Source organism: Xiphophorus couchianus, chromosome 23 (assembly GCF_001444195.1).
Source record: "Xiphophorus couchianus chromosome 23, X_couchianus-1.0, whole genome shotgun sequence".
Classification (NCBI taxonomy): domain Eukaryota; kingdom Metazoa; phylum Chordata; class Actinopteri; order Cyprinodontiformes; family Poeciliidae; genus Xiphophorus; species Xiphophorus couchianus.
The window spans coordinates 4,876,967-4,901,695 of NC_040250.1; the positions used below are offsets into that span (position 1 = coordinate 4,876,967).

The 24,729-nt window shown below is 35.7% G+C and overlaps 2 protein-coding genes and 1 long non-coding RNA gene across 3 annotated transcripts; 2 read left to right on the forward strand and 1 right to left on the reverse strand.

Moving 5' to 3' along the window:
• The first annotated feature begins 8 nt into the window (after nt 1-8).
• Nucleotides 9-10,742, forward strand: ncbp1 (nuclear cap binding protein subunit 1). Its single transcript, XM_028009162.1, has 23 exons — nt 9-188; nt 1,552-1,640; nt 1,771-1,871; nt 1,954-2,110; nt 2,195-2,302; nt 2,578-2,699; nt 2,803-2,872; nt 4,093-4,308; nt 4,379-4,476; nt 5,025-5,088; nt 5,173-5,283; nt 5,599-5,663; nt 6,175-6,237; nt 6,323-6,397; nt 6,540-6,643; nt 6,748-6,870; nt 7,125-7,227; nt 8,103-8,196; nt 8,270-8,373; nt 8,451-8,568; nt 8,768-8,911; nt 9,889-10,002; nt 10,171-10,742. The coding sequence occupies exons 1-23, from the start codon at nt 155-157 to the stop codon at nt 10,282-10,284; spliced, it is 2,391 nt and encodes a 796-aa protein (XP_027864963.1). The 5' UTR covers nt 9-154; the 3' UTR covers nt 10,285-10,742.
• A 111-nt stretch (nt 10,743-10,853) lies between these two features.
• Nucleotides 10,854-13,180, forward strand: LOC114139557 (uncharacterized). Its single transcript, XR_003594472.1, has 3 exons — nt 10,854-10,975; nt 11,106-11,174; nt 12,706-13,180. It is a non-coding gene; the product is annotated as an uncharacterized LOC114139557 (long non-coding RNA).
• Nucleotides 11,546-24,651, reverse strand: slc49a3 (solute carrier family 49 member 3). The gene is made up of 10 exons (XM_028009569.1): nt 24,197-24,651; nt 20,765-20,923; nt 20,454-20,670; nt 18,729-18,805; nt 18,390-18,527; nt 16,706-16,822; nt 15,415-15,567; nt 15,187-15,344; nt 14,013-14,116; nt 11,546-12,862 (listed from the first exon to the last, which is right to left on the reverse strand). Exons 1-10 carry the CDS (start codon nt 24,356-24,358, stop codon nt 12,702-12,704), a joined length of 1,446 nt encoding a protein of 481 aa, XP_027865370.1. The 5' UTR covers nt 24,359-24,651; the 3' UTR covers nt 11,546-12,701.
• Nucleotides 24,652-24,729: the final 78 nt, after the last annotated feature.

The window sequence follows — 24,729 nt, forward strand, 5'->3', positions numbered from 1 at the left end:
TCACTCGAATCAGACTTGCTATTTCCCTGCTGCGCTAGCATCGGTGCTCAGAGCTGAACGAACAGAAAAGCAGCTTGTTTAATCGACTTTTTGCTTGTTTATCGTCGCCGTTTTCCGTGGAGTATTTTTGCCTTTATAATAGGTATTACAAATAATGTCCAGGAGGCGACATAGCGATGAGAACGACGGTAAGTCTGGACGTTCAATGCAGCCGTTAGGCTAATAACGACAGCGCGTTTTCGCTTCATTCACGCATGCTGCAGGGTTGCATGTTATGTGATTCTATCTGTGGGTTTTCATTGATATGTCGAGCGATTAAAACGCATTTAAACAAATATCAGTTTGTCTACTCAGTGATATTGAATTATGAGTTGCTAGCTCATACTAAGAGCCGCGGCGGTTTTAACTGGTTTTCGGACCGTTAGCTAGCTAACTGCTGAAATAGCTGTATTTAATATAGGGGCGGTAACTCTAATCAGTTGTATAGTAATCTGTGTTTTTGTGTGATTTAATGTGTAGTCACAAATTCAAATGGTTCAAAGACAAAAGATTTCTCAGTACAAAATTATAAACATTAATGTTAGCTAAATTGTTAATATGAAATGAAATGCTTGTTTGTGTTAAATGTATCCTTTCCTCGTAGTTTTAGTGAATGAAACAATATTCGGAAGCTGCTCAAATAACTTATTGTTTGCTGTTCTGACACATAACAATATAAATACATTTAAAAAATAAATACTCCGTTAAAACCCTAGGCATCGTTTGTGAAGTTATTCGCAAAAGTTGTAAATTATTTTTTAGAAATTGCGTTTAAATTTTATTTATTTACGTACATCTCCACAACTTTGATTTAGGTTCAAGACTTAAATAAATCAGTAAGTTTTTAACAGCTTACATGCACAAGTCGAACACAAAGTGTTTTAAATAAAATAAAATCTAGAAAACAAATAGGCAAAGCATTGAAACATAGACACTATTAAGAGTCTCAACTAAAATACTATTTCTAACATTTATTATTGAAACAATCATTACAGCAAAATAAGATAGTTTACAATTTTTTTTTTATCTCCATCTAATAGATAAAAATCTGAATTTTTTGAAATATCCAATGTGTTTTTCATTGATTTATATTTTGATGTGTGGCAGTGCAGAGTCATTGACAGTCTGCTACACTATTCCAGGAATTTAAGACTCAAGAGTTTTCCAGAGATATTATTAGTTTGTAAGATTCTTCAGGAATGCTTAAGGTTATGCCCTGAATCAGCCGATGTAGCCACATGGCAGTAAAGGAAATAGGCGCAGTATAATGATACAAAGACCCAGAAAATATTTAAATTTACATACGAACAATACAATATATGTTCCCCACATAAAGATGTGGGGATTGAATATAGTAATAATTCAATTAGTGACGTTTATCCAGTTTAACTAAACATGATCTTTTTGATTATTATTTGATTTGTGAAGAAAATTGTGAGATGTGAACACATCTCTCCTGCTTGTCAAATTAGTGAATAATAGTTTTTCCTTTGGGTTCCTTTGACTTACCAGGAGGTCAAGCTCATAAGAGGAGAAGAACATCTGAGCCCATTGAAATTGAAGATCGCCTGGAGTCGTTGATATGTCGCGTAGGAGAAAAAGTAAGAGGGCTGCTCAAAGTATTTTTAACCTTTATCGCATGAACATATAAAAATATGATTCAGAGTTCTGTGTCATTGTTCTGCTATGTTATTAAATATGAAAACATTTAGTTTTTTTTTATATTTTTAGAGCACTTCTTCCCTCGAGAGCAACCTTGAGGGCCTCGCAGGTGTCCTGGAGGCTGACCTTCCCAACTACAAAAACAAAATCCTGCGTATTTTATGTTCTGTGTAAGTTTGTAAGCGTTATTTGTCTTTGTTGAATATAGTTAGTTTTAGACGGTTGTTTCACTGTTGTGCCATTTGTCAACAGCGCTCGCCTGCTGCCAGAGAAGCTCACCGTCTACACGACTTTAGTCGGTCTCCTCAATGCCAGAAACTACAACTTTGGTGGCGAGTTTGTGGAGGCGATGATCAGGCAGCTGAAGGAGACTTTAAAAAACAACCTGTATAATGAAGCAGTTTACCTGGTACTGTGACTTTTATCATTAAAATGAAAATCGAAAAGCACATCAGTTTTTTTTTAAGATAATTTATTTACTTCCCTTTTTCAGGTACGCTTTCTGTCAGATTTGGTTAACTGCCATGTCATCGCCGCTCCATCTATGGTGGTAATGTTTGAAAATTTTGTCAGTGTTACTCAAGAGGAAGATGTGCCACAGGTAAAGTTTAAACATGTGGATAACTTTGCATTTCATATTAATGCATTTTAAAAATTTGTCATGGAAAATGATACATTTTCGTGACAAATGTGAATAAATGTTATTTTGTTTTTGTTTAATAAACAAATATAAAAGTGTTCAAATAAGATTTTTGTATAAATGTTTTGAGGTTCTGATTGTGGAACAGATTATAAGTTGCTGCTGCTGTGACCCTGCTGTGTTGTGCTCCTTTTTTCTTCCCAGGATTTGTAAACTGGTCTCATTTCCTTCCACAGGTTCGATCGGACTGGTTTGTGTATGTCGTTCTGTCCTGTCTTCCCTGGGTTGGGAAGGAACTTTATGAGAAGAAGGATGTTGAAATGGACCGACTCCTCAGTCAGATTGAAGGCTACCTCAAGTGTGTTTTCCATCTTTAGATTTTTTTCATGCTGTTCCTGATGTAGTTTTCTAGTTTTTTTGTAGTCTGAAGCTGCTTCACACTGTGCCCTCCATATCTTTAGGAGGAGAGTGAAGACTCATGTTCCCATGCTGCAGGTGTGGACAGCAGAGAAACCCCATCCACAAGAAGAGGTGAGAGTCCTGCAATCCGGAGTGATGTGCGCTTGTATCTGGTCAGCTGTGATGGCAAACATGCTAGAGATTAAACAGTCTCCATTTATAATGATTACTGATTAAAATTTTGAACAACACAAAAGAACAACTTTAAAACTATTTGCTTCAACATCCTGCAAACCTTCACAATAAGAGCCTGAAGCATACGAGGCACATATAATATCATATTTAGCATATATTGTCCTCCTGACTAAGACAGTCTGAATGCTGTATTCTCTCAATGAGCTTCAGATTGTAGGACAAGTAAAGTCCTACAGTCTGACAGATGTCAGGTTAGTTTTTTTTAATGATTACTTGTAAAAACTCTTAATGCTGAGTACAGCAAGTGATGATCTGGAGAGAGAAATTTAAATCTACCACTGGAAAAAAAATCTGAAAATGAAACTAAATGGAACTTTATGTAAATCGATTAATTTCATACAGAGATACTCTAAAGAATTTATTTTTGTTTACGTTTGTGACAACTAATGAGAATCCAGCATTCAGTTACTCAGAAAATTCAGTATTATGTATTTAAACACATGAGAATCTGATGGCTACATTGTGGGCTACATGATAATGTGGAAAACTGCTGACTTGACCATTTTTTGTATTGATTCTGTTAGAATAATTATGTTTTGTTATCATTCTTACATAAGTAGTTACCAGTTTGTTTTTCATTTAAAGGTTTAGTATTCACATCCCAGAGAGGAGGAATTTGTTAAACCGTGTGAAAGACAAAACTGCTTTTTCCCTAAACCTTGAAGCTGCAGCTTCTTCTTATCTTGGGTTACTCCTTAAACTGCTTGTGTGTAGAATGTAGTTCTTCCTTGTTTCAGAATAGCCACCCCTTTATTTATAACTCTCCCACATTCCAATCTGACTCCATTTCTTTCTCCTGCTTAATAAAAAGACAGGCTCTGCTACAGGAAATCAGAACGCATGGTAAACACCTTGGAGAAGTGGTTTGCTATGCTTTCTCCTTCTGCAGAAGTTTGGTTGAAAACTCATAAACTTTGTCTGCGGTTCCTTCTTGTTATTTAGGTAAACAAAATACCTATCAGATTCCATATTAATGTTTAAAAATATTACCTTACAGTGAATGTTGTTAAATAGTAATTAGGCTGTTTCTCGTCCCCGTTCCTGTTCTCTGGAGCCTTGCATGCTGTTAGAATAACCTCTCCTCCTGTTCTTGTCAGTATCTGGACTGTCTGTGGGCCCAGATCCAGAAGCTGAAGAAAGACCGCTGGCAGGAGCGCCACATCCTTCGTCCATACATCGCTTTCGACAGCGTTCTCTGTGAGGCGCTGCAGCACAACCTGCCCCCGTTCACCCCGCCGGGGCACATGCCTGACGCCCTGTACCCCATCCCCCGGGTCATTTTCCGCGTTTTCGACTACACCGACGCCCCAGAGGTTCGTCCATCTCTTCTGAAGGACGGATAAGTTTAGCTTCAGAGGCTTTAATTAAATTTTTTCTCTTTAGGGTCCCGTTATGCCGGGCAGCCATTCTGTGGAGCGGTTTGTGATTGAAGAAAACCTGCACTGTATCATCAAAACCCACTGGAAAGAGAGGAAAACATGGTGGGTGGAGTGCATGAGGAAATGGTTACATAGCAGCCATCCTGTCACAATAAGCAATAAATTAACCTCATGATAAATTAAAATGAGCGCGATAATTTCCATTTGAACAACAATAGTCAAAGAGATTCTCCCCTTTAATATCGTTGAAAAGCTGCAAATATTTGAACCCTGTAGAAAGTAGTCAGTCTGCACTACCTGCCCCTTTTGCCTGTTTTCCCAGTCAAAGCTGAGTGACTATTTTGTGAAGAAAAAAAAATTGGATACAGAGATTTCATAAGCCGTTTTAATTATGGTTTGATTTTTTTATTTAAAATGTTTTCCAGTGTTAAATACTCTTTAGAAATATATTTTTTTTATCTTTGAGTGGTTGTTCACACGTTATTGTGCCATTATTATTATATTAGTTGAAAACTGTCTGAAAATGACAATATTAGTGTTTGTTGCAAAATTTCTGGGACAATTTATCGTCTAGCAAAATTTATTGTGACATGCCTACATAGCATCGCTCTGAACATCACTAAAGTTGTGCTGCTGTTTTCTCCTTCCAGTGCTGCCCAGTTGCTCAGTTACCCTGGAAAAAACAAGATCCCACTGAACTACCACATCGTGGAGGTATTTCTCTCTTTCAGGGTTCTTCCACACAAACTGGTACAATCAAATCCTTGTGATTTACCAGTTGAGTTTTCTTTGTTTCAGGTGATCTTTGGAGAACTTTTCCAGCTGCCATTACCGCCCCACATCGACGTCATGTACACTACGCTTCTCATCGAGCTCTGCAAGCTGCAGCCAGGGTCACTCCCTCAAGTTGTATCCTTTACTGTTTCCATGGCAAGAAAAAATGGAGAGACATTAACAATAATTGAGAATCATGGTCATCCAGCATGAGTCTCAAGTCTCTAACAGCACAGTTGGGTTTTTTTCTCCTTTTTTAGAGGAATAATTAATGGTTTGATTGGCATCCTGAGTTCATTCTGTTGCATTTAGTGGATAGAAACTTGTAGAATTAGTCATTTTGTTTCAGGAGTTGCATAATGAGAACTTTTTTTAAGAGAATTTTTTGTACATTCATTGAGTAACCAGGCTGCTGCTGTTGAGTTGTTTACCTTAATATCTGCCTGACAGCTGGCCCAGGCCACAGAGATGCTTTACATGAGGCTGGACACAATGAACACCGCCTGCATAGACAGGTAATAATACTTCATGCTAGTGGTGGTACTTGATTAAACATTTTAACTGAGTTAATTATGGGGTCTGTAATTTAATTAATTGCAGTTAATCAAACTATGGGAGCAGAAAAAGCAACATTTTCATTTCAAAACCCGTTTTTGCTGTTAAATTATTGAATAAATAGATATGAGCTCAACAACAAAGATATTTATTGCTTTTAATCTGTTCTTTAGGTTATTCAGCCATCAGATCAGTGCAAAATGTTATTAAACCCAGTTAACTTTTAAATATTTCAGGAACTCCTGATCATTCATGGAATGTCTTTGGACCACTAGAGCTGTAAATGTCTGTGCTGCTGTTTAGCATAGAGATGCTATTTAGGCTTCTGTGATTGGCCAACTCCTCTGGTAGTCCCATCAGATCATTTTAAAGCAAATATGATCCTCCTAAGATCTCATTTATAAAAGAGATCTGTTTTGATAAATCAAACAAACTAACAAAATAACCTAATTTCTCAATTCCCTCTTGTAGATTCATCAACTGGTTTTCCCATCATTTGAGCAACTTCCAGTTTCGATGGAGTTGGGATGACTGGTGAGCAATATGTGGTAGATAATCTTTTTTAAAAATAAAGTAACTCAGAGTTTAGTTTACTCTTGTCCATATTTCATCTGTAAAGGGCGGACTGTTTGACAATGGATTTAGAGAAACCAAAGCCCAAGTTTGTCAAAGAGGTTCTGGAGAAATCGATGAGGTATAAAACATTTCCACATATCAGTTAGAGATAATTAATATGAATTAACACAAAACTAAAGGAAAACATTAATTCTAATGTATGGTTTGTTGTGTAAATCTGTTTGCAGTGTAATATCCAGTTTTTGCTGCTTTAATTACAGACTTTCATACCATCAGAGGATTGTGGACATCGTCCCTCCAACTTTCTCCGCCCTCATCCCTGCTGAGCCCATCTTTTCTTTCAAATACGGAGACGAGAGTGGCAGTAAGACTCCCCTCCACTGTTTTTTTTGTCCTTACCTGCATCAGAATAATACAAACTGCACTAAAAGAGCAAAATATAATATTTACTTCTCTGTTCCCTCACAGCCTCGTTGCCAGGTTACCCAGTTTCCATTACAGTTTCCAACGCCATAAAGAACCGAGCGTCCAACGAGGAAATCCTCGCCATCCTGAAAGAAGTCCCCAACCCAAACCAGGAGGATGATGATGGTTTGTTTGAGGTTTTATTCGTCGTTTGAGACCAGATTTTTTTTTCTGTAACAGTTTGGTAGTAAAGCTTTTCTCTTCTCTGTTACTAACTCCACCTTCTCTCAGTTTATACGGTCATCTCTTTAATGTTGTATCTGCACAGCATGTTTCATTACTTTCATTAAACTTTAGTTTGCTTGCTTTCCATCATGGCTGCTAATTATTTCTCTGTATTTTCGGTCGCATATCTTCCTTTTCCTGTTGTGCTGATGCAGATGAGGGTGAAAGCTTCAACCCACTGAAGATTGATGTGTTTCTTCAGACTCTTCTCCATCTGGCAGCGAAGTCCTTCAGCCATTCCTTCAGCGCGCTTGGCAAGTAGGTTTCCAACTGCGATACGCCACATTTTACAAACATGAAAATGACGTGATTCAAGTTGAGTTGGGAATGTCACGTTGTCTGGAGTGAAGTCAAACGGTTTTTGTTTTGGGGACTTCTGAAACCAGATTTTAGTTTTACAGTGTACTAAGATTGGGCAATAAATATATTTTTATAAAAAAAAAGAAAAAATCAAATTTTTGGTTTTTGAAGGTTTAGCAGATGGAAAATCAGATTTATTTATTTTTTCTCTATCATTGCTCTCTTTGGGTTTCCATAGTTCAGGGTCGGCATGTTTTACAACTCTTATTTATTGGTGCTAAAATAAATATAACTAACAGGCTAAGATTTTTTTTAATTTATTTTTAAGTTTTTATGAATAAAGTCATAATAATAGACGAATAAAGTGGCAATATTGTCAGAATAATAGGACTAAATAATAGTCACAAAAAATAACCAAAACTTAAAATGAGGAATGTTGAGCATCATGTGAAGTTAAACTTCACATAATGCTCATGCTTTGGTATAATGTCTACACATAATAGAAATAGAAGAACTACATGAACTGAACGGTTCATGTTGTAATGCATGACAACTTTATCGAAGATGATTGGAATAAAAGCCGCTTTTTCAAAATGTCTGTCATTTGCAGTTCCTTTTTTAAAAAAAGAGAGAAAAAAATTTATTTAAAATCAGAAGCGATATGAAGAAATCTAACTTTATTTTTAAACTATATTGCTCAGCTCTAGGATATGCAATATAAGGAGTCTAAGAAGTCCTGATGATTGTTTTAGATATCTAGTAATGACCAGTCAGTTTAAATTCTTGTTTGACTCAATGAATCCTACGGATCTTGCTGTGTTGAATCCTTCCAGATTCCACGAGATCCTTAAAAACCTGACGGAAAGCGACGATGGGAAACTGCACATCCTGAAAGTGATTTATGAGGTGTGGAGGAACCACCCTCAGGTAAAAACTGCTCAAATGGAGATGAGGGATGTATGTGCTGGAACCAGAACAGGAACAGACATTTGTGTTTCAGATGATCGCCGTGTTGGTGGATAAAATGATTCGGACGCAGATCGTGGATTGTGCCGCTGTCGCTAACTGGCTCTTCTCTCAGGACATGGCTCACGAGTTCACAAGGTGACATGCACAGCATTGTTTTTAATAAAGATATTTTCTCCTTTCATCTATAATATAAAATACTTTAACTCATTTAGACTTTTCACCTGGGAGATTCTGCACTCAACCATCCGAAAGATGAATAAACATGTGCAGAAGATCCAGAAGGAGCTGGAGGAAGCTAAAGATAAGCTGGAGAAACAGCAGCACAAGAGGGTAGCCCCACTTATTATTTATTTATTTTTATTTTTTATTAAACTTTGTTGCTGTGGACTATTTTAATACCCAACAAATGTGACTACAGTTAGGCAGATTTATTAGAGCCTTAAAGATAAAAAAGTAAAAATGCACAACTGCTGTTCAGACATGACAGGGTGGACCTGACCTTAAACTTCGTCTGTCTGTGTCCTGACAGAGGGACAGCGGGGACGACGAGGACATGGAGAAGAACAGTGAGGAGGACGAGGAGGGTCAGCTGGAGGAGCAGATTGAGAGGTTGCAGGAAAAGGTGGAGTCGGCTCAGAGCGAGCAGAAAAACCTCTTCCTCGTCATCTTCCAGGTACGACTGCTCAAAAACATTTCCAAAGCCCAGTCCACAGGTAAATATCTAGAAAAACAAGCACATTGTTATGTGTTTTGCCCTTTCATCCACACCAAAACTGTTTTATACCACTAAAAAATGATTATTTATGAAAACTCCAACCAAAGTGGAGATTTGAGAAAGATCTCTAATTATGTTTGTGTGTGAACATGGAAAAACGAAGATTTAACGTCTTGCACGTTCCTGTCTGTGACAAATAACGGTTCTTTGATTCAGTTTACTTTAATCTTGTCTTGTTAACAAAACAAGACATCGTTATCGTCTAAATAACATCGAATATGTTCGATGCTATTTAAAAACACTTCAACCTGTCCACACAAATAAACGGCCTCGCACCATGTTTTCTTCCTAACAGGAAGTCGTGCTTGTTTTGAAGCAATCTGATTGCCTTCAGTAGGTTTCAACTTTGCGCTACACTGGCCCCTATGGGTTTGGCATGATTAAAACAATTCTCAGTGGTGTATTTGTGTCGGTTCATGTGGATGAAAACTTTTCTGAAATCAATCTCCTGTACAATATATATTTTTAAAAATGTACCTGAGATATTTGTAGTTGTAAAGATTAAGTTTTGTATGTTCAAACCCTAAATTTAATAATTTATGCCATAAAATTGTAGAACTTACTAATATTAGGTAGTTAATTATCAGATCAACCACCTGCAAATTTAAAACAGTGTAAATGTAACTTTTTTAGTTTCCACGTCACAATTTGAAATGGGAAAAATGTATTATTTATATTAATAGACTGACACTGCCTTCTAGTTTACGTAGTTGGAATTAGTGGAACTTTCCATAGGAGTAGTGACTACATGTCACATCAAGACGTTTTTATGACTTCAATTTCATGACTTCGACAAATGTAATTTGTTTTTTTAATGGTAAAGCTGATATGAAAATAGTTCAGAACAGGTTAAGGATTGTCTGTCTCTTCCTTAGCGCTTCATCATGCTGCTGACAGAGCATCTGGTTCGCTGCGAGACGGGCAGCGTTGACATCAGCACACCCTGGTATAAAAACTGCATCGAGCGGCTGCAGCAGGTCTTCCTCATGGTAAACATCACTCGCCAATCTGGCAACTTGTTAGTTAGAAGAATAAATCTTCCAGATGTTTGGTATCATTTTAACTTTTCTGATCCAGTAGTTCCATCCTTTACTATAAAACTAACATTTAAAATACCTTACTGGGTTTTGGATCTGACTGTATGTTTTGTCCCACAGCACCATGGAACCATCCAGCAGTATATGGGAACTCTGGAGAACCTGCTTTTCACCGCTGAGCTCGACCATCACATCCTGGCTGTCTACCAGCAGTTCTGCGCGCTGCAGCTCTGAGAGAAAACAACTATCTGAGGAAATTCTTTGTTCACGCTTAATGTGACACAGTGAGGCATTAGGAATTGTCAGCTCTTGCATCAAGAATCTCTTCAGATGTTTTTTTTTATTTTTATTTTTATTTATCCATTTTGTGTTCTGTGCCAATGTGGTCAGTCACATGCAGCCATAGCTGAATACATTTTTCAGAATATGAATCCAGCTGTACTCATTCATTAGTTTACAGTAACGGTCCTTTTATTTTGTTTTTCATGCTCTTTGGGTTTAGTTGACTTTTATCTCCTGCTTGTATTCTTATTGAATGGATATTTTTTAAAACTACATGAACTGTCTGGGTCCAGACAGAGTGGGAGAAACGTATGCAGGAGAGATGACCGAATCCAGAGAATGCTCTACTTTTTTATATTTGTCTTATGTCAAATTAGGAAGTAAATAAAATTCTCCAAAGTCTTTATCCACCTGCTGCTTTGTGTGTTTATTTTTAAATAGAAACTAGGTGCTGCAAGGCCTAGTTTCTTGTACAAACGGCTCTGGTTCGGGGTTCTATGCTTCTTATCCCCGCTGTTGCTAGGAAACGGGTGATGCATGCTGGGATAGCTCAGGCCAGAAGCTAGGGGAGGGTAATAATCACATCTAATGTGGTGATAAATGGGCTAAAACGTTTTTAATCAAAGTCAATTCATCATCATTAGTAAGTAAGATGATCAAAGTTCAGCTCTGATTTCTAATAACATGAGAAAGAAAGTTGATAATTCCTCAAATGTTATGAACAAAAACGAATATTGGGCTGAAATAATTGATTCGCTGTTTTGATTACAAAGGTCGGGATTTACGCCGTTGTGGAAGAAGTCATGCTGGCGAGGACACGGAAAGGCTTTATGTAAGTTTCAGTAAGTAAACCTCATCTCCTATTACAAATATACAGGAAGGAAAACTTAAATCAAACTGTCGCTGTACCGTACAAAGATCTTCTATAAAAACGATGAGCCACTCTACAGTTTTCAGGTACTGTGGAGACATTGAAAATACCTCATTCAAATGTCCTAAAACATACAATAAAAATGACATTCACGTGAGAGAAATATTTACGTACAGTTGTCAGATTTAAAATTATAATATAACTCAGAAAAAAATTACTAAATCGCATAAAAATTCCCCTTGTTTTATCTAATAAAAAATGTTTCAAGCTGAGAAAAAAGTTTAAAAAAAAACTCCACAAACAAGTAAGCATTTAAATTACATTTTTAAATCATGACAGCAATCCAAAAGAAACATTTTTATTAAGTGGTTACAAGTTGTACAATTATAAAACAGTTTCATTTTACATTTTAATTTGTACATTAATGCTCAGTTGGATTTTAACATCAAATATTGGCAAACAGGTACAAGTATCATTTGTTTACCATGATGCTAAGTTAACCAAAGCTAGTCAAATGTATTTTTGTATTTTGTAAGCTCTGAGATGGAAACACATTTTTTTTACATGTTTAAATTGTATGACTAACAGTTGAGGTTAAGAAAGTTGTTAAGGACTGTTTTCCTGGGCAGGTTTAGTTTAGTTCAACAACCCTGCAAATGTTTCTAATACTTTTTTGTTTTTCTACTTTAGCACATAATCAATGAGGTATTTTATCTATGTTAAAAAGTACCCTGATTTCTTCTGTCAGTAAGACAGGTGAGAGTTTTCTCTCCGTAATAAGTTAAAAATATGAAACATGTTGTACATACGTACCTGGAAGATTTATTACCAAAGGCTTCCTTCACACCAGACCCTGGATGGTCTTAGTTCAGTGTGAGGGAAGCCAAAATAAACACAGGATGAAAACAGAGACAGTAGTGATTAAATTATTGCACAAAATTAGCAGTTTATGTATTTAAATTATGTACATTAATTATAAAATGAGTAACAGACAACTAAAATGCCCCAGTGGTGCAAAAACACAAAATATTACCAAATATTTTTGAACTAGTTTCTAGTGCAAATATCATAGATAAGCAAAACTTTTCATGAAGATATAGGAGCTTGTTTTAAGCAAATAAATCCTTAATATTGATGAAAAATGAATTTGCAGATTAATTCATTTGTAACTTATGAAAATTGTCTTGTTATAAGTGACATAATGTGCCAGTACATTTTCATCCATATTAAGAAATTATTTACTTAAAAGTTACTTGTAAGTTAAGTTTTATCTTATTTCAAGTGGTAAGATATTTTGCGTTACAGTGCAGAAAATTGTAAATTACTTCATTTCTCTTTTGAAGCAACAGAATGCATGAATAAATTGTTCCTGGTTCTGTTTATAGAATCATTAATCATTATCAGAGAATCTTATTGCACAGGAATGTCTGGATTCGACAGGCATAACATTTCATAGAGGCTGGATCCAACCCGTAAATGTCTTTTGTTTCCATTTCCTTCAGTTCTCGACTATTTGGTAGGAAGTGGTCGTGTCGTTATTCTCTCTGGTCCCGTAAGCAGCTTGTTCTTCCGCCTCCAGCCGTCTGTAGCGGGTTTGGAAGAAGACAAGGAAGCAGCAGGTGAAAACACTGGACAGTCCTGCCATCACCATCATGGGCACTGAAGAGAGGAGAAGCAAACATCTCATGAAAAAATAAAACTAAAAAAGGATTAATTAATTAAATTATATTAAACACTTTCCTACTGTTATTTTTTATTCTTTAGATGGTTTGTTATTCTTATTTAAACACTTTATTCCTGAAAAACGTTGTTCCCCATTCATCTCCATTACAGAAAAGGTTATTTGTATTGCAAATTTTAGCAACAATGCAGCTCAAAGTGCTTTACATCCCAAAAATATCATACAGTCACCAATTGTGAAACAAGCAATAAACATTGCAATTTGTCAAAATGCATAATTAAAATTATCGATTTCAATTTGCCTTTTTTTGAGAAGAAAAAATTCACTTAATTCAACCAGAGGTTCATCATTATTGTGAAAAACGGCTTATCATGATAAAAGTTTTGATTTATTGTTGTCGATTAATTTCAATTAATGATGTCAAATAAAAAGCAAAATTGATAGCATTATCAAGTCTAAAAGTATTTTTTTTATATTTTCTTCATGTTTTGTTGCATGAGAGCATCAATAATTATCAGTACATTTAAAAAATATGATTAAATTATATAAATTGCTATTCTTTTAAATAAGTAGTGTCGTGAATAAACCTGTTTCAACTGAGAATATTTGTCAAGAACAGCAATTGCATTTGTGGTGCTATGAAAGCTCTGCCATACAGCTACATAAAAAAGAAATAATACATTGTTTTTTAATCATAATCTTTATCGTTATCACAATAGCAACCCAAACACCTTGGTAAAATTCTAACTCCATATTGAGTTAGAATATGGATTAGATTAGACTTTATTTTGTAATTTTTAGTGCAACATTATGTTGCTACTACAAGAAAGATTTATATATTTTAAGGATTTTTACACATTTTTGCCAGAGTTTCCAATAAATCTGTACTTTCTGGTAACCTCATATGAATATTTAATAATTTTATATTGAATAACTATTGTTTATATGTTTGTTTTACTATATTTTTTGGGAAGTTTTATGCATTTATATGTATTTTCCAGCAGAATGTACCATTTAAATACATTTAAATTTCAGAATGTAGTTGTAAACATCCCTGCGTTTGAATCCTACTTTGTGTGAAGCTTTACTCTGAACAAAGTGAAACAGGTGTGGCATCATTTGACCGACCTTTCCAGCTCAGCACTGCATCTCCACAGGTGGAGAGCGGAGATTCGGTGATCGGTTTGGTCAAAGCCTGCAGCAGGACGATGTAAACAACCGACTGCACCTGCCTGCAAGAAGGAAACAGGAATCACTTTCACCTCAATACGAAACTCACAGACGCTAATCAGGGCTCATTTCAATAAAACAAAATAAAGTTGTATAATTTATCATTTTGTATTTAGTTAAACCAGCTGTAAAACATCTGATGCTGTATAATTTCAACCAACTGGATAAGAAGTGAAAGTAAATTCAGGTTTATGCAGGATGACAGCTTTTCTAGAAAGAAACTTTTGATCTGAATATAAATAATTGAATAAATAAAGAAATCTGTTTTCTGGTTAATATGGTATAAATCAGATTATAACTACATAATGTCTAACTTGGTATAAGTTACATTAGTGGTTCAGGACATTAAAGGTGGCAGAAGCACAAAATGTGATCAATGTGCCGCATTTTAACTACAATTAAATAATTTTAGTGTGCAATATCAGTGACTATTTGTTTATTTATTCATGGAAGCCTAATGTATTTTTTAAATGAATGTTGTTTGTTTTCTGTGTGTCCATTTTATCTTACTTGTTATTTTTATCCTTTCATAAACATTGATTATCCTGGAGAAAATCCAATATAATGTTTATGTGCAAATGGCAATAAACAATATTACTATTCTATTCTATTCTATTGTCTGTACAGAACTTTTTGTTCACTCTAAAAACAAATCAAAGTATTTTTGTTCTAGTTTCTAGAGCAAATATCTCTGTACACTTGAAATAAGATAAAATAAAATAACCTTTTGACAAGATATAGGAGCTTGTTGTAAGTTAATAATTACTTAATATTGATGAAAAAGAAGCAGGTTATTGGGAACGTGGGAAAATGTAATGCTTTAAGAAATAATCTGCCAATGGAACCAGCACTTTTCATCAATACTTAGGAATTACTGACTTAAAACAAGGTCTTACATCATGCTAAAAAGTTACTTGTAAGTTACTTTTATCTTAAAAATAAAACTAAAACCAAAAATACTTGGTAAGATTTGGTGTTTGTAGAATTTTTTTTTTTTTCTTTTTTTCAATCAGCAACAACCTTCAATGTTTAAAGGCTTCAGCCATGTCATATCATGCAAAGCATTTTATACCCTGAAACAAAGATGAGTCCAGCCGAGGTGGCCTCTCCGACCGGGTACGAACTCTCCACAGACAGCTCCATGGCAACAGGGTAGATGGAGAAACCGAAGAAGCCAAAGAGAGAGCAGACGGCTGCGACAGCGACCTTCTGATGAGGCATCAGACTCACCTGAGACGCAGACAAATATCATCTCAGCTGAATTCACTGTAACAGATGTTTTCTTCTTTCAGTTTCTCACCACTGAGAAGGCGATGCACGACAGAGTGGAGAGGCTCAGGCTGATCTTTGTGACCTCTGTGAACTTCTTCGTCTTGTCAACGTAGACGCCGACGGCACCGGCGCCAACGATGCCGAAGACGATGAAGAGAGCCCCGCAAAGGCCAGCGAAGTCCTGCAGAGGTCAGATTTCACAACCTGAATATTAATGCTGATTGCACTTTGATGCAGAGGCTGGGAAGCTGTTTAACCTTTTGACATCTTTTGTCTGATTTATGCACAAAGTAATGTGTAACTGTGAAAGGAAGGAAAGTGTAAAATAGTTTGGGAAAATCTGGCCTTAATGGAAAAAGAAAGTCACTGCTGGAAGAAAGTCGCTCTCCTAAGGTTTGCTACAATTCATACAGTGGATGCAAAAAACTAGGGCTGAAATGATTAATTAAATTAATTAAAATAATCATCAAGTAATTTAGTAATTGATTAACTGTTAACTGAAGTATATAGACACAAAATAAAGTGAATTGCTTAAGGAACATCAAACTCAGAGCAGTAATTAACTCAAAACTCCAAAGAAATATGCATATAAGATGAAAACAAAATCTGTAAGTTCAATCAGTTAAAATTCTGGGGGAAAAAAATGTCAACAGATCACCTTGATCTGTTCTGTTCTTGATCTGAGCCAATAAGCGGCATGCCGCACTTTTCAGATTTTTTGTTTTAAAATAAACAAAAAATATTAATTCTTTTTTTTCAGCTGCACAATAATTCACTGCTTGGTATCATGGGTGGGCAGTCATTATATAGTTTATCACTTATTGTAATAAATTTCTAATCCAGATAAGAATTTTAGATTTACAGTTTCACAATAAATTCCAATTAATGATGCTTAAACCCCCCAAAAAACTGTCCGTATTGCCATTTTTTTACTTTTCCACTGCTTGTTTAGTGAAATCAATAAATTAAATTTAGTTCCTGTGTGGAGCTTAATCACGCTTCTTTGACTGGTATCCTGAAGAAGAATATTAGAAATAAATATGCTTTTCAAGAGCAGCATTTATGTTTTTGTCGCTATGACTCCTGAAACCCAAAAAAGAAGTAATAAATTGTTCTTTTCATCACTTTTATCATCAAAATAGTACCAAGACATGATAAAACTTTAAGTCCATATCACCCACCCCTGCTTTGTAACACATATAAATGCCCAAAAAGACAAAGTTTTATGCAGTTTTCCCAAAACAGATCTTCATATAACAACTACTATGCATCGAATGATAAAACACAAGCACTGATCTGCAGCTTGAATCTGTTCTTACGTTGCTGTATCCCTTCAAACACAGGATCTGGTCCAGCAGCGTGGAGAAGCAGGTGAAGACAGCGATGCCGGAGCCGAAGCACAGCAGCAGGATGAGGTACGGTTTGTTCTTCAGTAACTGCAGAAGAAGAACGGCGAAGGACTTTAGCAGTTACTAATCATTTTTATTAATTAACATTTTTTAGAAAATATAATTTGTACCTCTTTAAAACAACAACAATAACAACCTTTATGTATGTATTAAACATACTTTCCATTAACTCCACATTTCTGTGGTTTTTTAATTTATTTTAATGTTAAATGTCGTGTGTTAATTTGTTGGAAGTGAAAAATAATAATTAACAGAAATAAATACTTGAAAACATCTGTCTTGATTAATCTATATAATCCGTTTCACTCAGTGAGTTACTGAAATAAAAGAACATTTAAATATTAACCTAATTTATTCCAATTCACTTGCATTATGATCTACAAAGATAAAATGTTTTAGTCCAGCAAGGAGCAATATGATAATTTTATACCATTAAATTACATTAAAACATGTAACAGTGAGGCTGGGACTTTTAAACAACTTTTAAAAGTTTTAAATGTTCAGAGCCTACACAGTTTATGGACTCAATGTTAAAATTAAATTTCAATCAGGCAGCTCACTGAACACCTTAGTTCTCTGCAGCTTACTGTTTTTTTTTTATTGGTTTTCTCTGGTTTGTTCTGATGTCAATTTTTTTTTTAACTTTAAATTCAGTTTATTTATGCCTGTATGTATTGATGAATGAAAAACTGTTCATTTATAAATCTTTTTTTATGAAACTAGTGCAGTCATAAAACTTTAATCTCAAATCAAAGCGGATTAGGGTCAAAATTAAACATTTGTAGGCATAAAATGCCTTTTTTTGTTTAAGACGACCAAACTGGTAAAAGAGGTTATTAGAGAGGTCTTTTGACTTCTTCAGTAATCATATTGATATCTATAAATCTGCAGCTTGAAAACCCTGGTTTTAGTGAAATTAATTAAATTAGAGGTTTGATTCTGCTGAGAAATCTCTTATCAAATTTCTGCTGAAGGAAAGATTTAACAGCTTAATTTGCTGACGAGCAAAAAAAAAGAAAGACGTATTTATGTTCAGCCGTTCTCTACCAGTTTTTAATTTTTCCAGGACGCTGGTAGGTCGGAGAGGCAGAGCTTTCAAGGTCTTGATCTCCAGCTGCTCAATATCTTGAGTCACAACCATCGTTGCAATATTACAGCCTCAAACGATTGCATGGATACAATATTTGGTGAGACATATTTCAGGTGCCATGCATTCATGTTCGCCATGCCAACATTATGTTGGACTGACTCTTAATGAAAGAAAAGAGCAGGTTGAGCACATTTCTAGCATTGGTTTCCATGGAAATGAACCCAGATAAGAAGTGACCCAGCTTTGTGATACAGTAGAAACTGCTTTCTTTTTGTTCGACTTTCTAACATTTGTAACACATCTGTTTATTGAAACATCTACTTTTAAAGTTCAAAGTGAATTAAGATGCTATTTTTTTTCCAATAATAAACTTAAGGAGCAGAGTTTAAAGGGAAATTTGGACAATTATTTTGTTGTTTTTTCTAAGTTTAATATAAAAATCAGCCTGATGCTGCTTTACATTCCTGCCTTTTTTCTCTGTGGTTAATTTTTCTGCATTTTTACCAGTTTCAGGCCCTGAATGAACGGCTCTGATCCGGAAGTCTCGGCGCCGGCTGACGGTGGCGATGGGGGTTTTCCGCTCCGTATCCCCAGTGTTGCTAGGAGACAGGTGATGCATGCTGGGACAGCATAGGCCAGCAGCTAGAGGAGGGCAATAATCACACATAATGTGGTGATGAATGGGCCAAAATACAGCAAATAAAAAACAATTCATCATCATTAGCAGATGGGACGATCATATTTCTAGTAACGTGAGAAGAATACTGTTAAACATGATTCCCAGAATAAAACTGCTTGTCTGAACGGATTGAGGAATTCGGTTGTTTGATAACTTAAACTCACCAGTTTTGGGATTTGAGCCGATGTTTCGGCGATCACAGGAGAAACAATGTTGGCGAGCAGAATGCCCAGGGGATTCGCTGAGGAGTGAGAGCAGAATGAGCAGCCAATTTACCAGTTTCTGTTCCCAGTTTCAAAGTCTGAGTGACTGAATCAAAACATTCGCATGTCAGAGAAATAAATCTTTCCCTAAACAATTATCCTTAATATCTGCTTATTTTACCAAACAGGTTTTAACTTATTTTTTTAAGACTTTGAAGGATCTTTCTTTGTGTTTGCATTTCTGTGAGAAATGAAGGACATGGGTGACTTCCTTTAAGTTTTGATCACATGTTGAAACTGACCCAGTTCCCCTTTTCACCCAGGAGAAATGAGACACATGGTTTTAGACTAGTTTCTTATTTTCCAAACATAAACTCCTCTAATGGTTATTAAAATACCTTCAAGCTGATTGTAACAAATGCAGGTTTGAGCATTTTTTAGGTTTCTGATGTAATAACTGTAGTAAATTTACACAAATAATGACTCTGAAAGAGCCAGGAATTTAGTTTTATTTTATTTATTTATTTTTAAGTTGGAAACTTTGGATGTTTTCAGAATGAGTAATCAGCTTTATAGGACAAAATTGTGCATGCTAACAAAAAATGTTTCTCCAATTTCAAGAGCTCACAGTGTACAGACATTATTTCCTTTAAACAAACTTTAGAGAAATTAAAATCGTTCATAGATTTTTCACAGGAGCCAAAGAAAATATATCTGTCCATTTTATTGAAAATTTTTTGTCTTTCTTTATTTAAAAATAAATAAAGACAGACGAAAGCTTATTTCTGTTTTTATAAAAACAGAAATAAAATGATGGTTCTTTAAACAGAATTAAAATGATATTTTCAATATATTTATCAAAAATTATAAGCACCTTTTAACATTTTCAGCTCTAAACAAGATTTATTTAGCTGGAATGGACTGATGGCGAAATGGCTTTTTCGATTATAAAGATTGTCAACCCTGGAACTAATACTTTCATTTTAGTCCTTCAGAGAAAATTAAACCCCAGTGAAAGCTGATACAGTTTGGTATAACCTGTATTTTGTTATAATTGGTTTTTATAGATTTCTCATTATGTTGGAGTTTTAACATTGTTGCTCCAGATCAAGTATTGTTATAATCCTGTTGTGTCTTTAACCCTCAATTTGGGCTGGTTTTTATTACTGGTTCCAGTATTTTAAAATGGTAATCCTCTCATTTCCAGGCTAATTGGACAGACTGATAGATGCATAAATGGACCCAAATCTAATAAAAGCATCAACATTTACATAATTTACCTAATGTCCAGTTTCCAGTACCGACAGATCGCTACTCTTTAACTTTTAGTGAGTCAGATCTACAGCTGAAGACAACAGTTGCTCAAATAAGCAAGCTTTGTCGGTCAATTATTCTGAAATATTTTACAGCTATAGAAAACAACAAGCTCAATATTAATTTTTTATTTTTTACAATGGCTTGCAAAATTATTCAAGTATTAAACAGAGATGTTCAAAGCCCAATCCTGCTTTCAATTCTCCATAACTTTATCCTGAGCTGTCTGGTGTGTTCCTTGGACTTTATGATGCTGCCTCAGTACCGTCTACCCATGTCTTATGTTGTTTGTTTTGCTCTCTTGGAGCTGTACACAGTAAATTCCAATGTAAATGATAAACTGCAGAAGCTTTACGTGTAGGAGTCCCTTACACATGGAGGCGATCATGTTGGCTGTAGCTCGCTGGCTGTCGGGGAACCAGAGGGCAGCCAATTTGGTGGGGGTGAAGATGATGAGGGGCTGGGCGAGGGCGCCGAGCGTCTGACCCAGCATCACTGCTGGAAACTGGAGCTTAAATCGAGCCGGCGGCAGCGTGCCAAGGAAACGCAGCAGAGCTCCAAGCATGTTCAGCCAGGATCCCAGGATGAGCTGTAGAGATGTCAAAGGTCAAAGGGCCACAGCAGATTAAAAAGCTCATCTTAGCTTCTTCTTAATTTTTCAGAAATGTTATCTGCTCTCATACCGTGATCCGTAAATCGAGGGTGTCCAACATCCAGGTAGTCCCGAAGCTGAGCGGTATGGCAACCACCATGAAAACCAGTGACAACCAGTTAATGTCCTCCAGACTGACCTTTAGGTACTGGCCTGACTGGTTTGCAACTGGTGCAAAGGTAAGCCATATCTAAGAGGAAATAAAGCATTTTATTTAGATATTTTGATGAGAATACTTGACTGATAAAATACATGTGACAGAATTATTTGGAGTATTTTAAATACATTTAGGAGTGCAACTTAATTATTATTTTAGTAATAACTCATACTATCAATTCTTATGATTAAGCGGATACTTTAACACTCAGGGTTATTTTATGAAATATTAAAAATATATAGAAGTGAAAATAAACAAATAATTAATTTTATATATATATATATATATATATATATATATATATATATATATATATATTGTTGCCTAACTAGTAATAACACAGGATTTCTTTAGTGAACACTTGATCGTTTGTAGCAAAGAAAAAAAATACATCAACATGTGTAAAGGTCAGTCCTTTCTGCTTTAATTGACATCAGTACAGTGTGGGGCTGATCTGAGTTGTTTCTAGAACTTTTGTTTTTTACATAAGAAATCAGGTGAAACTAAAACTATGTCATTTGAGGAATTCTGATTTAAACCATTTTACAAAAAAATTGGGATTTTTTCCATCTTAAAAACAAAATGTACAGTACAGACCAAAAGTTTGGACACACCTTCTAATTCAATTTATAAGGCAATAAATCCCACTTATTAACCTGACAGGGCAGGTTGACCTATGAAGTGAAAACCATTTCAGGTGACGACCTCTTGAAGCTCATCAAGAAAATGCAGAGTGTGTGCAAAGCAGTAATCACAGCAAAAGGTTGCTACTTTGAAGAAACTAGAATATAAGGAGTATTTTCAGTTGTTTTACACTTTTTTGTTTAGTGCATATTTCCACATGTGTTATTCATAGTTTTGATGCCTTCAGTGTGAATCTACAATGTCAATAGTCATGAAAATAAAGGAAACTCATTGAATTAAAAGGTGTGTCCAAACTTTTGGTCTGTACTGTAGATAGCTTTTGTACAGTTTCACCTTAACTCCTTTGTTTACGTTGTTTCAGAAAATGCCGTTTTTTGGGTCTATATAATCTTAATGGCTAATTGATTACTAAATTAGTTGATTGTTTCAGCCCCAAATGCATTTTATCAGGGCTATATTTGAAAGCATTTCCATTGTTTTTCTTCCATTGGTGTTGGTCTGTTGCATAAAATCTCAATAAAATACATAAAACTTTATAATTATGTGAAAACGTTTACAAGGTACTCTGGGGTTCACCTGTTTAACATTGAGGCAACAAAAGAAGAATCTGCACTTGTCTATTCTGGGTACAATAAACAAGTTTGTAAGCAGATTTGGACGAACAATGTCACCATTGTTCACTGCAGGGTGAAAGGTTTTTTAGGTGTTTTTACTTTTTGACACTTTGCTTTGTTTCCTCAGTGTTTTAGGAATCATCTTTCAGCTCATTTTACATGTTTTGTTACAATCCTATTGAAATCTTACAAATACAACCCTAAAGCACAGTAATATTCAGATTGATCCTTAATCAAGCTAATTCTTTTCGATGGCGTTCATCATGAGCAATAATACACTTCCTATGAATGACCCTACCTGTGGGCCTGCAGGTTTTTATAAATCCTGACCCCTATGGGACTCTTAATGTCACACTGATTAATGTCTAACTGGCTCTTCAGCTGTTATTTGCCACATCATGAATGCCTCTCCTCCAGCTGGGCTTCTTTTGTGAGCGAAAACACCAGCTCCCTGGAAACAATAACTCCCAACGCGAGCACGAATCCCGTGGGGGCTGCAGATATGTGAGGGAGGGGCTCAGATTGTGTGACTGAGGGCGGCACACTTGCCTCCAGGCACACTCAGCTGCACAAAGACAACGTCCCCTGGGAGTGATATCAAGTTATGCAAACACTAGAAGGAACCACGTGTCACAGTAAGTCAATGAATTTGCCTCTACAATGTCTGTATGGGTAGAAAATAATGGCGAAGTATAAAGATAAAAAAAAATCTTACATATTTATTCCAGCCCTGAAACTACAAATTAAAAGTAGCAAGAAAGCAGTAGTTTACGAGAGATGGACCAATCAGTTGGCCAGATTTTAAAAATTGGCATCAAACCAACAATTCTCACCATTTTTGATCTAGAAATGAACCACCAACATGATGTCTTTCAAATCCAAAAATGCTTTACTGATCCCAAAGGGTTCAGTTGTAACTCATATTAATTCAGATTTTCCAGAGTTATTTTAGATGGAGACGGCTGTGGGCAAGAAGGGTCTCCTGTAGCTGTCTGTATTACAGCGAATTTGAAGAAGCCTCTGATTGAAGACACTGTTTCAATGCACACTGTATCACTAGGCTACCTTTTGCACCCAAGTTTTCGACCGTATGGTATTTAACATCACAGCTTTACAGGTCCACTTTGGTTTTTAAATCACTATCCATAGAGGCAGTACTGAATTGTAAATGATAGATTGTAGTGAAAAAGTGTTTAAAGAACTTTAACAAGCTGAAATGTTGTGTTTTCCATTTGTAATCAGAACTGAGAAATTCCCACTTCCCAGTCAGAAAAATCAACAGGAACGCCCACAGAAGTCAGATTTTCCACTGAGAAAGTGGGAGAAACAACTAGCCCCAGTTAAGACTTATAAGACCAACTTCGCCTGTCAAAATGGCTGCCCCTCAACAATAGTACGCTGGGTTGGAAACATGTATTTTACAAGACGTTTGCCTTGTAAAATGCATTTTACAAGGCAAATGTATTGTTAATGCATTGCTGTGTTATAAACACAACAATACAAATGTATTGTTGTAAACAATACATTAACATTGTTATAAACGCCACATTTATGTTACATGTAGCTCTAAACTAAACAAATTAAAAGTAGTGTATTATTTTAAAAAGTAAAGCTTAAAACGATGTTAAGAAGAACGTTCCATTTAATTTTCATGACTGGAACTTGTAATTTCCAAGTGACTACAAATGGACTGCACTATTGAATCTCTTACACTCTTTGATGGATAACTGTAGAGTTCAATGACAAAGAAAATTTTATAATTTTAATGTATGTCTGTAAAACTTGATCAAAGTCTTAATCAATTAAGCAGCATTGTGATGGGGTCTGGCTTTAAAGTGTGGTATAAAAATATTATTACACAATAACTTTTTTTTGTTCAAGATATAAAACCCTCAACCTTAAGTAATTCTCAGTAATATTCAGCATTATCACAACTACTACAATAAGCATTATTGACACTACTATGCTGCCATACAAACCCTGAATTTGGCAAAGTTGTCCTCCATAGACACAGAAAGTCATAAAGACAGTGGATAAAATGACTCACCGTGGCGTTGGAGCAGTTCAACAGACACAGCACTAGCAGCACAAACCACCTCCTCTTGTAAACTTTAAAACACAGCAGCCTCGTCGGCTCTAGGTTCGGATTCCCAGAAACAGCCGCGTAAACGGTCCGAATGTCGCTGGTCGTCTCTCCTCCGGCGTCCATGACAACTTCCACAGTTATTAACTTATCATTGATAAGTTATTTATGCTAGCTAGCTACGAGCTCGTATGTTTGGGACATATCCCGAAGTTTAACCTGTTGATGTTTGTCAACATGTCCGTAAATGTTCGAAGAACAAAAAAATAACGACGGCAAATCAGTTCTGTGGTTTTCTGATAGACTTTAAAGTCATTTTAACTCACAACGAGGACGCCGGTTTGACAGTTGGAAAAGACAGGGAAAAAAACATCGCTCCAACAGTCAGAGAATGTCATTGTATTGTACAAAGATCGTCTAAAAGAACGAAGAGTCACTCTGTAGTTTAACGACAATCTGAAATTTCCCACAATTTAATTAATTTCAGGATTGAGACA